This window comes from Thalassophryne amazonica, chromosome 16 (assembly GCF_902500255.1).
Source record: "Thalassophryne amazonica chromosome 16, fThaAma1.1, whole genome shotgun sequence".
Lineage (NCBI taxonomy): Eukaryota > Metazoa > Chordata > Actinopteri > Batrachoidiformes > Batrachoididae > Thalassophryne > Thalassophryne amazonica.
This window is the reverse complement of record NC_047118.1, coordinates 46,415,706-46,433,251: the sequence shown is the minus strand read 5'-3', so window position 1 is coordinate 46,433,251 and position 17,546 is coordinate 46,415,706. Positions and strand designations below refer to the sequence as shown.

Below are 17,546 nucleotides of genomic sequence, written 5' to 3'. Positions count from 1 at the left end.
TGCAAGCTGTTATAAAAGCCAGAGGTGGTGCAACAAAATACTAGTGATGTGTTGGAGCGTTCTTTTATTTTTCATGATTCCATAATTTTTTCCTCAGAATTGAGTGATTCCATATTTTTTTCCCTCTGCTTGGTCTAAAAAGTAACCGTTACTGACTGCCACAATTTTTTTTCCTGATTTCTTATAGTGTTTCTTAAAGCCAGAAAGTTGCCATTTGAAATGACTTTAGTTTTGTGTCATGTCTGTGATCTGCATTTTTTCTACAAAATTAAACAACTGAATGAACATCCTCCGAGGCCGGTGATTCCATAACTTTTGCCAGGGGTTGTACACCACTAACACACCATTCACACCCCATCTATGTGAGAAGCTGCAAAGCTCCAGGTTGTTCAGAAACTCCAAATCCATTATAAAATGGGAAAAAAACAAAGACCAGATAAAACACTGGCCAACAAGAAGCAGACGACATCCAGGTTGCATGCGCCGTTAAATGCTATTGAACACCGCAAACTCGCCGGCGTATGCCGGCATTGCAGCACGCCAATGGCTGCCACTAACATGCTACGCACACGCCTTCTGTGCAAGATGGGCTTAACTGAAATGTTATGTCTGTTTTAAGAAAATCCTTCTCTGATGTACCCCACTATGAATCCATGTAGCTGGTGATGCAACAGATAAAAGCTGCACGATGTCGATTGCAGCCAGAGAAGCCTGAAATTCCTCACTGATGTAGTCACTAGTCTGCTTACACATTCAGTTACCACATTGTATTATGTATGTAAATGCAGTCAGAATTTTAGAAGGAAAAAGATCTTAAAGCTGACTTTATTGACACAGTGACATGCACCATAATAAAAAAGAAAAGTGCAGAAATGCATAATATAATGTAATCTATGGATGGAAAGAGTTGTGCAGCATATCCACTGTACAAATAGGAGAATATTTTTAATATTCACAAAGGTTAGACTTGGTACATCACCTAAGTTAACTTCCAGATCCTCTTTTCTTCCTCTGCGACCTCAACACTAGGTTTTCATAATTTTTTGTATGCTAGATGTGATTGTATGATGTGCACATATTTGGACAAATCTGACTTATATTTCTTTAAATCCCTCATTCCCAACCTATGGTCTGATACTCCCCCTAGGAGTTATTCAAGTAAAAAAAGGCCATTTGGAAAGAAAGTCCCTTTAAGTAAGTAAGTAAATTTTATTTATATAGCACTTTTCACAGGCAGAGAGAGCCACAAAGTGCTGCACAAAAAAAAGGTAGTCCATCCATCCATCCATTTTCTTCCGCTTTATCCGGAGTCAGGTCGAGGGGGCAGCAGCTCAAGCAAAGCCGCCCAGACCTCCTGATCCACACACACACGTCCTCCAGCTCCTCCGGGGGAACCCCAAGGTGTTCCCAAGCCAGCCGAGAGATGTAGTCCCTCCAGCGTGTCCTGGGTCTTCCCCGGGACCTCCTCCCAGTGGGACGTGCCCGGAACACCTCTCCAGCGAGGCGTCCAGGGGGCATCCGGAAAAGATGCCCGAGCCACCTCAACTGACTCCTTTCGACGTGGAGGAGCAGCAGCTCGACTCCAAGCTCCTCCCGAGTGACTGAGCTCCTCACCCTATCTCTAAGGGAGCGCCCAGCCACCCTGCGACGGAAACTCATCTCGGCCGCTTGTACTCGCGATCTCGTTCTTTCGGTCATGAGCCAAATCTCATGACCATAGGTGAGGATCGGAACGTAGATCGATTGGTAAATCGAGAGTACTACCGGCAATCGCATTGCCGGTAGTAAGTCAAACCTGTTTCCAGTGCACGTTGGCCTCTGCCAGGGCTGCCCTTTGTCACCGGTTCTGTTCATTATTTTTATGGACAGAATTTCTAGGCGCAGCCAGGGTGTAGAGGGGGTCTGGTTTGGGAACCACAGAATCTCGTCTCTGCTGTTTGTGGACGATGTGGTTCTGTTGGCTTCGTCAAATCAGGACCTTCAGTGTGCACTGGGGCGGTTTGCAGCCGAGTGTGAAGCGTCCGGGATGAAAATCAGCACCTCCAAATCCGAGGCCATGGTTCTCGACCGGAAAAAGGTGCTTTGCCCTCTTCAGGTCGGTGAAGTGTCCTTGCCTCAAGTGGAGGAGTTTAAGTATCTCGGGGTCTTGTTCACGAGTGAGGGACGGATGGAGCGTGAGAAAAAAAGGTAGTTAAAAATAAAATACATAAAATACATAAAAGCACATATACAATCACTGCAAAAAAGCAAATATAATTGTCATAAACAGCTCCTTCCACTGTAGATTAAAACGCTTGGAGAAACAAGTGCGTCTTGAGCCTACTTTTGAATGCATCAACAGAACCAAGTGTGTGAATAGAAAGTGGGAGATCATTCCAGAGCCTTGGCGTGATGGCCTGGAAAGAGCGATCTCCTCTGGTCTTGAAATGGGTACGAGGGACCATGAGGAGATTCAGGTCTAATGACCTCAGGCTCAGAGAGGGAGTGTAGGGACACAACAAGTCTCTAATATAAGGGGGAGCCTGATGCAGAGCTCTGAAAGTCAGCACGAGGATTTTAAAGTTAAAACGATATCGCACAGGGAGCCAGTGCAGGGCTTTTTAAAGAGGAGTAATATGGCTCCTCCTGTTAGTCCGAGTTATCAGCCTAGCTGCAGAATTTGGATCTGCTGCAAGCGAGACAGCTCCTTTTGGTTTAGGCAAGAAAATAAGCTGTTACAGTAGTCTAAACGTGAGGAAACAAAGGCGTGGACAATCAACTCAAGATCATCATTCAACACAATACTTCTAAGTTTTGATATTTTTCGCAACTGATAGAAACAATTCCTTGTGAGCTGTTTCGAGTGATGCTCAAGTGACATTTCTTTGTCAACGATATCACAGAGGTTTCTAAGACTCGATTTAACAAACAAGCTCAGGTCAATTAGATGCTGAGTGATCCCTGGGATCGCCTCATCGGGGGCAATAACCAGCACTTCAGTTTTTGCTGAATTTAGCTGCAAAGAGTTGGCCCCAAGCCATTGTTTTATCTGCACGAGGCAATTAATTAAAGAAGTCAGTTTGTGAATCTCAGAGACATTAAAAGAGCAGTACAACTGGATGTCATCAGCAAATAAATGAGAAGAGACATCATCAAATCCCTGAATTAGCTTTCCTAAGGGAAGGACATAAAGCAAAAATAGAATGGGGCCCAAAACCGATCCTTGGGGTACTTCGCACAACAGATCAGCAGAGTCAGACAGGATTTGATTAGTCGAGACACAGAAACTTCAGCCCGACAAATAGGAAGGTCCTGACATTCCGACTAAGTCCTGCAATATTGTTAATAAGATGTTATGATCAACCGTGTCAAAGGCCGCAGAAAGATCGAACAGAAGGGCGGTGCATTTCCCAGAATCCGCAGACATCATAATGTCACTAGACACTTTAAGCAGGGCAGTTACGTTGAGTGATGCTTGTGAAAACTGGACTGAAAAGCGTCAAAAATATTAAACATCTCTAAAAAAGAAGTGAGTTGCTCAGAGACCACCCTCTCTAAGAATTTAAACCTGAATTCAGTTTAAGCATCTGATCCAGGGTTAGTTTGAGGTCTTTGCATTCTCACCAGCACTTTGGGGAGAAGGAATGGTTGAGTCCACCGGTACCCGGCTCTTTCTTATTGAGAAGGAATTCCTGTAGCTTTAGTTTCACCTCTGTACTGGCAATGGCACCTTTCAAAAGACACACGGAAAGAGTGACAATATCAGCATAATCAGACTTATACCAATGACCGACAGACACAGCGCAAGCACATTACATGCACTGTTACTCTGCCGCAGTGACAACACCAGAGATGAACAGCAGTAATAGAAGCATAGAACACCATAGCCTACTCTCTTTGCCTTTCTCCTTGTTCCTCAGCAGCAGCAGTTGCTGCTCCAGTCGCTGTTTCTCCTGCTCTTCATGTCTTTGTTGCTCCAGTTTCCTTTTCTGTTCCAACTCCTGCTGCCGCTTTGCTGCCAACAGCTCCTGTTGTTGCTTACATACAAAAAACATACACACAAATTGACTGAATCAGTATGACAGCTCTTTGGCTGGAAAACTAAACAACATCGTTATACTTTGTATAACATAAGCAAACATATTTTGAAAAAGTATTTTAATAAATTAAAATTTAGCTAATGTCTTCATTTTTGGCTTTAATGTAGTGGAATTCACTATTTTTCATTGCTGGCAAACAGTTGGTAGCTATTAAAGCTGATACAATCTATCAAAGAATTCACCATTCAATGCATGTATTGGTGCTATCAGCAAGTGTGGGTAATATGACCTCAAATTAATATCACGGTATTTTTCACTTTTTGGATGGAGACTGTATTATACCACAGTATTACTAGTTTTCCCCTATACAGACCCTTTCATAATTATCTTATTTTAGCAAGGGTATAAAGTTAATGAATCAGATTTTTCATCGTCTTATATTTAATAAATATTCAGTAATGTCTAGTTAATGCTTGGTTAGACTTAAACAAGCGCGCGCGCATGCGCGCACACACACACACACACACACACACACACACACACACACACACACACACACACACACACACACACACACACACACACACACACACACACACACACACACACACACACTGCAATAGTCCATTGGTTCACACACCAGAAACACAGTTTAACCATTTCGTGGCCGTTAAGTTGTCTTTATGTGAAAATGACTTTACAGTCAGTTACATGGACAACAAAGTATTTAAAAGGGGTTTTGACTGGTGTGTGGGAGGAGAAAGAGAAAAAGAACAGGAGTTGTGTGTGATTTTAAGTACCTCACTGCTGCTGTGTGGATCCGAGCTCCACCAAAATTATTATTGATTTCAAAATTAATGGATATTTGAAGTTATTTTTCATTGGCATTATTTATTATTATAATTATAATAATAATAATATTATTATTTTTTACAGCCATCATTAATAACATAATGGTCTGTTTCTCAAATAAAGTCACTCAGAGACTCCCTGGTCACCCTCTTAGATTCCCTTGAAAATATTCACAGGTGCTCCTATGCCAAACTTATGTGGAAATTAGGTTTGAATCTGTAATACCTTTGACACTACAACCCTTTGAAAGTTTGATAAATGTTTTGCATTTCACAGAATTGGCCTTTTGGTAAAATTTCCTATAGTCATACTGAAATTGACGTGCCATGTAGTGCTTTGACAATCTGATGAGGGCTAATTTGTACTGCAGAATAAAAAAAATTGAATCAGAACAGGTGTACTTTATGAATTTTTTCTCCTGCAAGACTCTGAAAACAGATGGAAAAAAAGTGTAATAAATGTCCCCTTTGAGAGCTTGTCATTCAAACACTATGCTGGATGAAGCACTCTGGATATTTCTTCCAATCTTTTATGGTATATTAGGGCATGTGTACGCAGTAGCCATATTCATTACTGTTATGGGAGTTTCAGAATAATTTTTTTAAATTTCCCTGATTTTCAAATTTCCTTAAAATCACTGGGTCCTAGCTTGACCGTAACTGTGTCAGACCGTGTGGGCATTTGCCCCTTTCTACTGCCCACAGAACACTGCACCAGACCCTTTACACTCTCCTTGCTGGTGTTGAGCTCACATGGCGGTGGCACCATATTGGTTTTTTTTTTTGGGCTGAGCCTGACCAAGCCCCATGGTTGTAGACCCGGTCACCATGTACTCACCTGCAAGGTCACCACATGCCTTGCTCCAGGAGGAGGCCCCGAGTTCTCTAATCCGGGTGAGGTGACTCCATCTATCTGTGTGCATCATAAACGGTCTTTCTGAATTGCCCTTTGTCTGTCTCCTCACGTGGGACAAATTTGCCAAATGTGGTCCTACCAGGAGCTAATGCGCCAGACAACACAGCTCCCAGTATCACACAAACCCCTCCACCACAATAAGGTGGCAATCCCGGGAGGGGTTGCTTCTTAGGATCGAAAGGCACCAGCTGACGTGGTTCGGGCATCTGGTAAGGACGCTACCTGGTTATCTTCTCTAAGGAGGTCTTCCAGGCATGTCAAACTGGGAAGAGACCCGGGAAAAGACCCGGGGCATGCTGGAAGGATTATATTTACCAGCTGGCTTGGAAATGCCTCGGGATCCCTCAGGAAGAGTTGGAGGACTTGGCCGACAATAGGGCAGTATGGGATGAGCTGCTTGGTCTCCTGCCACTGCGACCCAGATAAGCGGTAGAAAATGAATGAATGAATGAACGAACGAACGAACGAACTGGACCAGGTGGGCTGTTAACCATCATTTTTATATTTTTACCATCTGTTTACCATCATCCATCTTGTGGATTTGGAGATGATCTGAAAAATATATGGCAATGTGGCTGAGCTTTCTTCTGGAGTTATGATTTTTTTTTTTTTTTTTTTTTTAAATATGAGCTGTCATGCTTTTGCTGTCATACATATCCAATTAAAATACAAATACTACATAATTCAGTGTTTCAGAATTGTCACATAAGATTTACTGTATTTTAATATGAGGCATCTAGTGCCCTTTAATAAAGTAAAACATAAAAGTGAAAATATCTTCTTTTTTTTTTTCAACTTTGGTTTTAAGTTTAGTGGTTGGCAAAAAAAAAAAACACGCCAAAGCATCATCACCAGCAACGTATATATCATTCCTGTGCCACATCAACATTTTCTTTTCAAGACATTTATTTACCCACTATCATGTTATTGTTGATGTCAGGTGCAAGGAGATAAATACCAACATGTTTCAGTGATATCACAGCAAGAACAAAATAGACACAAATTTTACATCTAAAGTTTAAGATTTCTGTGTAAGTCATTCTGTGATGCAGATATAAACTACAGCATTTAATATGCATTTTAAAAAGTTAGCATTCCAAAAGGTAGCTCAGCAACACCAACACATCTTTTTTCAAATCATCTTCAGATACACAGGAATACATGGTAAAAAAAAAAAAATGAAAATGGTGGTTAACTGCCCGGCTGGTCAAATCAGAACACAAAGCTAGGCAATTTTTGGGAAACATTAAAAATCAAGCAAATTAAAAAAATATATTCTGACAGTTCCATACAGTAATAAATATGAATATAAAGCAGCGATTATGAGTGCCAAGAAACAATGAAATCAGAGTTGCCATAGAAACTGAATGTGACCATGGTAAAAACATGTCACCAAAAACTGACAGTAAAGTAAGTGCAATGTTAATTTTGCAAGGAAAGAGTATATTGACTGTTACAACCCTCACACCCACCCCACAGGTGAATACAGATCAAACTATTTGTGACTTCCCATATTTCGGTTACAAGCAATCCTACAAAGTTTGGTTTGTGTGAAAGTGATGCTGAGATGATATCTAACATTCTGTTTGGTGGTGAATTTGATTGGATGTTGTGGGTGATTGTGTTGAATAATTGAAAAGCCATATATAGATAGCATTGTAACGGCTGGTCTGAAGGTCAATTGTACCAAATTTCACGAGGTCTGGTCAAAATTTGTGATGTGGAAAAGCTTTAGGCTTTTCTACAAAAATTTTATATGGCAGGCACATTGTTTAGATTTAGAAGACACATTTTCGTGTGTCAGTCTTGTGAAATCCCACAGCATAAGGACACATAAGAACTGTCATTTAGTATGGGCAATATCAAGAATTATTTGTGAGACCACATTTTTTATTATAACAGCACCCCCTATAGTTCAAATAACACCAGATATGCTACAATTGTTTACAATTGGGTGCAACAGTCACAGAAACTCTGGCAAAAATGTCATAAGTGCATAATGTTATTAGTGTGATGTCAAAATGACTGCCAACATGTCTACTTTTGCTGTGTAACGCTCACGTAGAAGACATACCCGCTGGCTCTGTTCTCTAAGGACGAGCAGCAGCTGAGACAAACAACATGCGTCAGGGACACTTTCCTTATGCAGGTGGTATGCAAAGTATAATTTGTTGACACGGCCAACAAAATGAAAAGCGGCATGCAATGCAGCCACCACAAACACACACAGTGTATCTGGTGTGTTTCAGGGGCCATGGTGTCATCATAGTGATGAGTATGACATCTGTGTACTGCCCAACCCTTCCCATCAGAACAGCTGGAACATTCCAAGTCAACAATTTCAGCCCTGAGATTTCCCATTCACTACCACAAAATTTGCAGAAACCTAACCGGCGTGGCCTACCTTCAGGTGTTCCTGCAGCTGGACTTCATGTTGTCTTGTTAACACCTCATGTTTTTTCTGGAATTCTGCAAACAGCAGTTGCTTCTGGAGCTCCTGTTGCTGTTTGAGTAGTACAAGTTCCTGCTGTAGCTGTTGCTCCCTCAGGGCTGTATCCACTGCCGCACTGCCAGAAAGAGAAACCACTCTAGGTTCTGTCCTCAGATCTACTGGGCCTCCTCCTCCTCTTCCTGGACTTTCTCCTGGAGATCCACCTGAAACAGTAGCGAAGACCAAACTCCTTCATCCGGACTGTATTGCTCTGTTCCTTTCTTCTACCTTGGGAAGTGATGGTCTAAAGTTTAGAGAAGCAGGTTTGTGACCAAGATGCTGTCTGCATCCTGTTCATGTCTGGTGCTTTTTTTTTTTTTCCTTTCTGTATGGATCCTTCTGATTTTTTTTTCTACTTCATCTGCAGACCTGTCTTGCAGACTTACCAAATTTTTGACCAAAAATTGTCAACATGCCCAGTGTTAGTGGAGGAACTGTATAAGTAATTCAAGTAATCAGTAGGCAAATGACCCACAAACCCAAAGATCGATTAAACCAACTGGAGGATTTCCAACTCACCGCCTTCACCTCTCTGCTCACTCGCTGGTCCGACTGGGCTCTGCATGCCTGATGGGAGGCTGCTATTCACTTCCACTACTGCAGGACAGTGGGGGATTAGGGGTAACAAGGGGAGAAAAACAGAATAATTATATCAGTGTATTAGTTTTCTTCAGAGTTACTGTCAGGGGGCACTTCTGGCAGTTGTTTCTATGTCCAACTGTTGCTGTCCTCTTTGTTTGGTGGGGAATAAAAGGACAATGTCATCAGTATAAATCAAAGATTTGATCTCAATCTACCAAAGAGAGGCCAGAAGCAGTACACAGATCCAATCAAACAGCATGTACATTTACCATATGTAGGCGCAATTTAGTATCTTAAAGAGGGGAATAATACACACGTCTTACTGGAGTTGCACCTTTCTGTATTATCAGCTCTTTAATTTGGGATTTTTATGCATTGTTGTAGTATACTTTTTATTACTGGCATTTATTCATTAATTTTGTCAAATCCTGAGACAGGCCACTGTAAAATGTATATATATTAGAAAAACAAAGACTTTTGTTTTTGTATTCACCGTTTTCAGAAAGAGGATCATGGTCTCGGATTTGGAGGAGCTGATTTTCATCCCAGTCGCTTCACACTCAACAACAAATCTGCTCAGTGTGCACTGGAGGTCACTGCCTGATGAAGCCAACAGAACCACATCATCAAAAAGCAGATATGCAACTCTAAGGTCCCCAAACTGGACAGCCTCCAGTCCCTGCCTGCACCTTGATATTCCATCCATGAACATCGCAAACATGATTGCAGACAAGGGGCAGCCCTGGTGGAGCCCAACACCCTCCTGGAACAGGTCCGATGCAATGCCCAGAATGCAGACACAGCTCCTACTTTGATCATATAGACACTGGATTGCATGTTGCAGTGAATTCGGTACCCTATACGTCTACAGCACACCCCACAGGACACTTTGAGGGACACAGTCATATGCCTTTTCCAAGTCCACAAAACTCATGTAGACTGGTTGGTCATACTCCAAAGACCTTTCCAATATCCTTGTAAGGGTAAAGAGCTGGTCCACTGTTCCGTGACCAGAACAGAACCAGCATTGCTCCTCCTGAATCTCAGGTTTGACTAACAGTCTAAGTCTCCTCTCAGCCCCTGCCATAGGCTTTCCCAGGGAGGCTGAGAAGTGTACCTCTGCCATGAAAATAAAATACACATTATTCCTTCTGCACCCCCCCCCCCCCCCCCCCCCAATCCATAAAGCAAAACTGCACATTTCAGAGTGGCCTTTTATTGTAGCCAGCCTAAGGCCACCTGTGCAATAATCATGCTGTCTAATCAACATCTTGATATGCCACATCTGTGAGGTGGGATGGACTATCTTGACAAAGGAGAAGTGCTCACTCACACAGATTTAGACAGATTTGTGAACAATATTTGAGAGAAATAGGATTTTGTGTATATAGAAAGTGTTTTAGATCTTTGAGTTCAGCTCATGAAAAATGGGAGCAAAAACAAAAGTGTTGCTTTTATATTTCTGTACAGTGTATAATGCCAAGACTGAGCATCCCTCAAGCAGGAAACACAAAATCAGCTTAGCTGCTCCAATTGGCTTACACTGATCACCGGGCATGTGTGTGTGAGACAGAATAAGTGTAAGTAAGTTTCTCTGTCGTCATTTGAGCTATTTCCATACATCAGCTTTAGGTCGTGTGTAGCCAGCAGGTTAACACAATGACCCTGATAGATCAACAGTAATGAGAGACAAAGAAAGTCAACAGCAGCTCTCTTTTAACAACAGGTCCTGCTCATGCCACCATGACCAGTGGAATGAGGTAGCTGCTGGCCCCAAACAAAGGCTGATGTGTAAAAGTACTGCCATGCAGGAATGGGTATTGATAAGATTTTATCAATAGCGATACCTTTACTGATTCCGCTTATTGATCCGATTCTTTATCAATGAATTTTCTGTTTACTAAAAGTAGACTTTACAGGTTTTCTATGTCAACAACATTTTACTGAATCTTGAAGTAAACAAATATGAAACTGGACACTGGATCCTAGATCTCTGGACATAAATAAAAAGAAATAAAATCTGTACATGGTCACTGGATCTCTGGACATATATAGAAATAAACAAAATCTGTAGTTTTTGTCAAAGGCATGTCCTTTCAGGTATAAATGAGACAAATTTAACTCCATAGCCCTGAGCTGCGGTCTTGCAGCCAGCAGCACTGCAAGTGAAGATCAATGTAATTCATAAAGAACAGAGGACGCCTCATTTTAGGCTGAAAGACAGATTCTGATTGGGCTCTATCTGTCCAACTTTACTCAGCAGACAGCCGCGCAGCATTTGGAGCTGTGCAGTTAGTGCCACAAAACAGAGGACATCATTATTATTACTGTTATTTCCTTTACCTGATGGACAGTAACTTCAGTTTACGAACCGGCGAAGCAGGTCCAACTTATGCCAGAGGAACATCGCGTAAAACTCCAGTGTGGAACAAAGGATGACTCTCATTTCTTGTCCGCAACAAGACAAGAGTTCCAGCTAGTGACTTGAATCAGCACAAAGGTGACTCACGATTGACAACTTTAAATGGCTTTGAAGGGGTTTAATGAAGAAATTGCAGACCTGCCACTTCTGAAAAGCAGCGAAGCAGAGAACCAGCAAAGCAGCGGGTCGCAGCGCTGCTTCATTCCTTCAAGCAGACCCGCTGCAAATATGATCATTTTCCCAATACACACCCTCAAAAGCAACAGCCGCTCTGAAGTAATGTGAACTGAAGGACCAATAAGGGAATCATTACACAAAAAAAGGCTACTGATGTTAGTGGATCAAATAATTTCTTACTGATTCTTAACAGGAACCGGTTTTCAATACCCTTCCATACTGTCAGTCCATCTCCTGTCTTCTGGCCAGGGAGGAAAAGCAATTCAGATTTGTATTAGGATTGCTGACTTTTGACTCTTCTGCATGCAGACATAAGACAGAGGTGTTGTGCCTTGCTCCAGGGCTAATATGGCAGTGATTCCACACTTTTTCAACCAGCTCAAGTTTGTACTTTAACACACATCTTCAACTGGGACTTTAACAAGTCTTCACCTTCTGAACTTTGTGGTCTCTTGCTTGGATGTCACTTCTGATTTGTCATCTCTTATTCTTAGCTTTGTCATCTAGGTGTTGATGTATCTACTTTCATGTCCCACGTGGATGCTAATTCAAACAAATAAGTATGAGGTAGATTAACTGCTGCAGTTTATAAATACAACCCCAAATCAGGTAAGGCAGGAGCAGCATGAAAAATGCAAAACAATAAAATAAATAAACAAACAAACTGGCAGTGATTCTTATTCACCTTATTCAGCACCGCACACTTTTACAGCAGAGACATTTCCGTTTTGGATTAGGACTTCCGGTGAGCAGTGTTTTCAATACAGAACAATGGAAGATATTACATGGATAGAAACAAAAAAACCTTTTTGAAAAGCTGAAAGAGATCGACTCTGGCTCACCCACGGGTCAGAACAGAGTGGGAAGATGACATGAAAAAGTGGCCCTCAATTATTTTTAACTACTTTGTGTTGTCACTCAACGTGGACAGTTTCGCTATGAGGAACTACGAGCTCCGTGCCACACAGCGCCGCTGAAGCTCGTATAAAAGCACAATCAAGTTAAGATACTACCCGACAAGTAGTGTCACCGTAATGCCAAGATTACGTAACGTTAATATACCTATGGTGTTATTTCATGCAGTGCTTGGTTGTATCAAACGCCAGAAAATGAGTAAATAAGATAGCAGCTAATGCTACAAACACAGCTTAACCGTTTCTCTCACTAGCATCCCCCGTGGCTTCTTCAAGGGAGTGTTATAGTCCAATCATTTCTCTGGGTAAAGATCCAGTGGTGTGGGGTTTTTTTTCTCCATAAAATGAAACGACCAGACATAGGGACGTCTGGGTGGATTTTTCAAATTCAGCGCCTTTAACCAGCACCGGAGATCCTCGTATTTCAATGGAGGAGGGAACAAGTTAAATGCTGGTCCACAGCACTCAGATCTCTGCTTTCCATGTTCAAAACATCGTTCTGAAAGTGATAGTTTCCTCTTCTTCCAGTTGTTGTGGCACCTACAAACTGAACAGTTAATGTTGCTCATGTTCGGACACTTCTAGTGTACTGTGTTACCACGTAGATAATCATTGATGCAGTGGCAAACCGGAAGTTGCTTGACAAAATGATGCCACCCACCCTGACTTCCTGAATAAGGTGAATAGTTACTTTGACTTTTATTTTATCGCACACACTATGAACCCAAGATATTTCATGATTTTTTTTCTGGTCAACTTCTTTCATTTTTAATATACATTCATTACTGCATTTAAGACCTGCAACAGATTCCAACAAGAATAAAACAAAATAAGAGGTTGGGGCACCAAAGTATTTACCACTTCGCAAAGATGCCATTCCTTCTCACAACACTTAAATAATGTTTAGACATTGAGGATACAAAGCGAAGGAACATTTCAGGTGCAGTTTTGGCCCATTCGTTCTGCAAACAATTTTAACATGTGCAACAGTCCAGGGTCACTGTCGTTGCATTTTATTTTCAAAATACTCCACATTCTCTATTGGGAACAGGTTAGGACTGGGGGCAGATCAGCCTAGCATCTGTAGTCTACTTCCACATCCACGGCTTTGTAAAGTGTGCAGAATGTGGTTTTGCATTGTCTTGTTTAAAAAAAAATGCACAGATCCCTGTAAAAGATGTCTGCATTCTTTGCTCCTCAAGGACTCAGCTTTACATGCTTTTGTACCAAATGAAGGCTGCAATCACCTGTATCAACTGTTTGAAATAATGTCATTTATTTATTTTAAACCTCATTACTAGCCCTATATTGCCATAATCACAACTTTTTTTTTGAATGTATTGCAGGCCTTAAATACAGAAATGGATGTACATTGAAATATGACTTGAAGTTGACCACACAAAACATGAAATATCTTTGGTTCATACTGTCTGGTATGAAATAGAAGTTGAAGTCAATATAAGCATCACTGTGTCTTATTTTTTAAATGTGTGCTTTCTGTACCACCCCAGTTGTTTCAGATTTTAATTAAAAAATAAATAATAAATAAAGAGGTTGAAAGGAAGTACACTTTGGGCAATAAAAATAGAAAAGAAAACCTGCCTGTCGTTGTCACTTTTTTCTGATGTCAAGGATGATAAACTAGTGTTTTTTTGTTGCTGACCTTGCTGGTGCTGTACATGCTTTCCGAGTGCACCTCGTATTTTTGTGGGAATTTAGCTTTTATCAGAGAACTGGCCTCTATTTATCCAAAATATAGAGAAAGTGAAATGGAAAAGAAAGATATATCTATATTGAGTTCTGTGTTTGAGGTGCCAGTACCTAAAAGCAAATATTTTATTTCTTATAAAACCATGTGGTATAAACAGATCAAGCTAAAAATATTCCCCTATCATGCTGCTCATATACACATTCCACACAGAAAGAAACAATCCAGTTAGAAGTTTTTCTGGTTTTAAGTCATTCAGTCAGTGTAGCTGCTGGGACCACACAAAAAAAGAAAATGGTGAAAAGCTCAAATAGCGTTGGGATAGGCAAGGCTGTGTCCGTGTGTATGCATGTGTGGAGCCACTCACATCTAAATTGCCAAAGCAAATATTCTGGCATTTAACCATGACGCACGTGTCTCCCTTCCACTACAGCACACACACTGTCCCTGTTCGTGTGTGTCAGAGACTGGCCTGTCTATGTGTGTACAACTGTCTGTTTGGCAAGAAAGAAGCATTCCACAGCAGCCAGCGTCTGACGTCAAACTGAAGACATTTATAGTCTGGTAAACACACCAACTCACACTAACATTAGAGGCTGCGCTAATACTGACTGTGCAGCAGAGAAATCTACCAGTGTGTCCACTCAGAGAACAAATGGGCAGAAACGGGCGGCATGCCTTGGTGCTAAAGTACAACTCAGTAATGCATCATCACTTAATTTCGCACAAATACAACGATCATTCACACAGTTAGCAAACACAGCCAGGATTATGAATGAAGTTTGCCCAAGTCAAATCTTAACAGATTCCTGTTCTATGAGGCATTCCACATGAAATGTACAAATGCCATGGCGTATATAGTAAAGCAGCCCACAGAAAGGAGTTCTAAAGAAGAAACTCCAATGATATATTTTACATGAGAATTTTGCCAATGATCTAAATCATCTAAAGATGTCCTGATTTTTTTAACTTACATAAGCACATTAAATTCGATCCATTGTATTTGCATGACAACCGAACAGCTGTGTATGTATTTTTTGTAATCTAAAATCAAAGCTGCTGTACAATGTTTTTATTTTTATTTGCAAAAATACAGCAAAAAAATTCATATATTCATATATACACATACATATATATACACATACATATATACATATATATACATATATACATATATATATACATATATACAATATATATACACATATATATATACACATATATATATATATATATATATATATATATATATATATATATATATATATATATATATAGTCAACCACACTTACTTCAGCTTTGCAGGAATAAAAGTACAACACTCAGGTTAATACTGATGGAACACAATGGATCAAAGACTGATGCCTGTGTTCTGGTTGTTAAAGTGGGCTTTCACCCCTGACACCAGCTAGTCGCCTGTACAGTACCATTTAGCAGGAGGAAACAAGTAATGAAACTGGATGATGACAAAAACTCATGTATTCCTGTGAAAAGGATGACCTGATTGGTTGGTACGAAAGACGTGCACCATATGCGCTGGTCAGAAATAAACTTGTGAAGTATTTGAAGCAAATCAGAGCGCAAATATGCTTTTGAAATGTGTGGCAGCTCTGCTGCTGAGGTACCAGCAAACACCAATAGAGTGGTTACTGCAGCTCCGCTAGCAGAGCGCTGATGAAAGGAACCAAAACAGAATGCCTAGTTATTCGTTTCTAAGTTATGTTTAATAAACTAGATTCCGATCAAGCAGAAACTGCCTTAATTGGGCCAGACACTGATTGCTGAGATGATATCGGGACATCCGTAGAATGCAGACACGAGTTCTTATAAGCTAGTGCACATTCACTCATCTAAAATAGAGCCAGACATCCACCCTGTAAGATCAGACATACAGCTGTGGCCGGACGTTTACATACACTCATCATGGGCATGTATGTTGTGGTAATTTTGGGTTTTTAATGTTTTTTTTTAACTGTTCTTTTGCGAGGATGGAATAATTTTACAGTATACATTGTGAATTATTAAAAAAAAAGAAAAGAAAAGAATTGGGTCCACAAGTTTGAACTTATTTTGGATATTCTCAAATCCACGCAGGGCCAAAATTATATATACAGGCACAAATATATACATACACCTCCACTAATATTTGGTTCAATGTCCCTTGGCAAGCTGCGCCTCGACCAGAAACTTTTGGTAATAATCACCAAATGTCTGGCATAATTCTGGCTGGATATTTGACCACTCTTCTTGACAGAATTAGTAGAGTTCATTAAATCGGTTGGTTTCCTGATATAGAATTAGCTTTTAAGAGTTGTCCACAAATTTTCAATCAGGCTGAGGTCATGGCTTTGGGAAGGCCATTCCGGAAGCTTAATGTTAGCCTGCTTTATTCAACCTACAACCAGTTTTGATGTGTGTTTGGGATCATTGTCTTACTGGAACAATTGTGGACACATTTCAACCATCTAGTTGTTGATTTGAGGTGACGTTGAAGAATTTGGAGGTAGTCCTCCTCCTTCATTATTCCATCCACTTTGTGCAATGGACCAGTACCACGGGCAGCAAAACAGCCACAGAGCATGAGGCAACCACCACCATGCTTTATAGTTGGTCCATTGTTTGAAAGCCTCATCTCACTGTGTTTTGTACAATAACACTACCTATAACAACCTACAACCAGTTTTGATATATGTTTGGGATCACTGTCCTGTTCTGTACAATAACACTACTTCTACCCTTCGTGACATGAAATTTGGGGTTCCACTGGGGTGCATTTGTCTCTTCTAGATTGGACTAATGCAATGCTCTATTTTCTGGTTTACCGCAGTCCAGCATCAGTCGTCTCCAATTGGTTCAAAATACTGCTGCCAGACTTTAGACAGGAAACAAAGTTTGACCACACCCATTTTGGCATCTCTTCACTGGCTGCCTGTCCCCGTGAGATCAGATTTTAAGGTTCTGCTACGAACCTATAAAATTGTTCAGGGACTGGCACATCCCTACTTAGCTGACCGAATTAAACCCTATGTACCGGCCCAGACTCTGCATTCTCAGGGTGCAGGACTACTTTGTGTCATTAGGGTGAATACAAAGTCTGCAGGTCACAGAGCTTTCTCTTATCGTGCCCCTGTTCTGTGGAATGATTTCCCTGCATCAATAAAACAATCAGAATCTGTAAAGACTTTCAACTCCAGACTTAAGATGCACTTATTTTCCCTTTCACATGACTAGCATACTGGCATAGTATGTTACTATGCTTTTTACTCTTTTAAAATAATTTTATTAGGAAACAGAGCAGGCTGAGGCCTCAACTTTATCTCAAGTCTGGGTCTTTTAGTGAAACTTAGGGCTAGTGGCCGGCGATCACCTTAGCATTTCTTCTGTTTTTCTGTTGCTTAATGCTGACAAATTATATTGTATTTGTTGTCTTTCCAACACCTGATTCTGTTTTTTCTCTCTGTTTGAG

At 40.8% G+C, this 17,546-nt stretch overlaps 1 protein-coding gene across 6 annotated transcripts in view; it reads right to left on the bottom strand.

Moving 5' to 3' along the window:
• hdac5 (histone deacetylase 5) overlaps positions 1-17,546 on the bottom strand; it is a 141,226-nt gene that overhangs the window by 62,134 nt on the left and 61,546 nt on the right. For 5 of the 6 annotated variants that reach the window (XM_034189539.1, XM_034189541.1, XM_034189537.1 and 2 more), the window contains 5 exons: positions 8,797-8,874; positions 8,191-8,441; positions 6,102-6,197; positions 3,872-4,016; positions 3,604-3,709 (listed from right to left, as the gene is read on the bottom strand). In XM_034189539.1, the coding sequence (XP_034045430.1) occupies positions 3,604-3,709; positions 3,872-4,016; positions 6,102-6,197; positions 8,191-8,441; positions 8,797-8,874 (676 nt within the window). The remainder of the gene's footprint in view (positions 1-3,603; positions 3,710-3,871; positions 4,017-6,101; positions 6,198-8,190; positions 8,442-8,796; positions 8,875-17,546) is intronic. The other variant, XM_034189538.1, reaches the window with a different exon arrangement.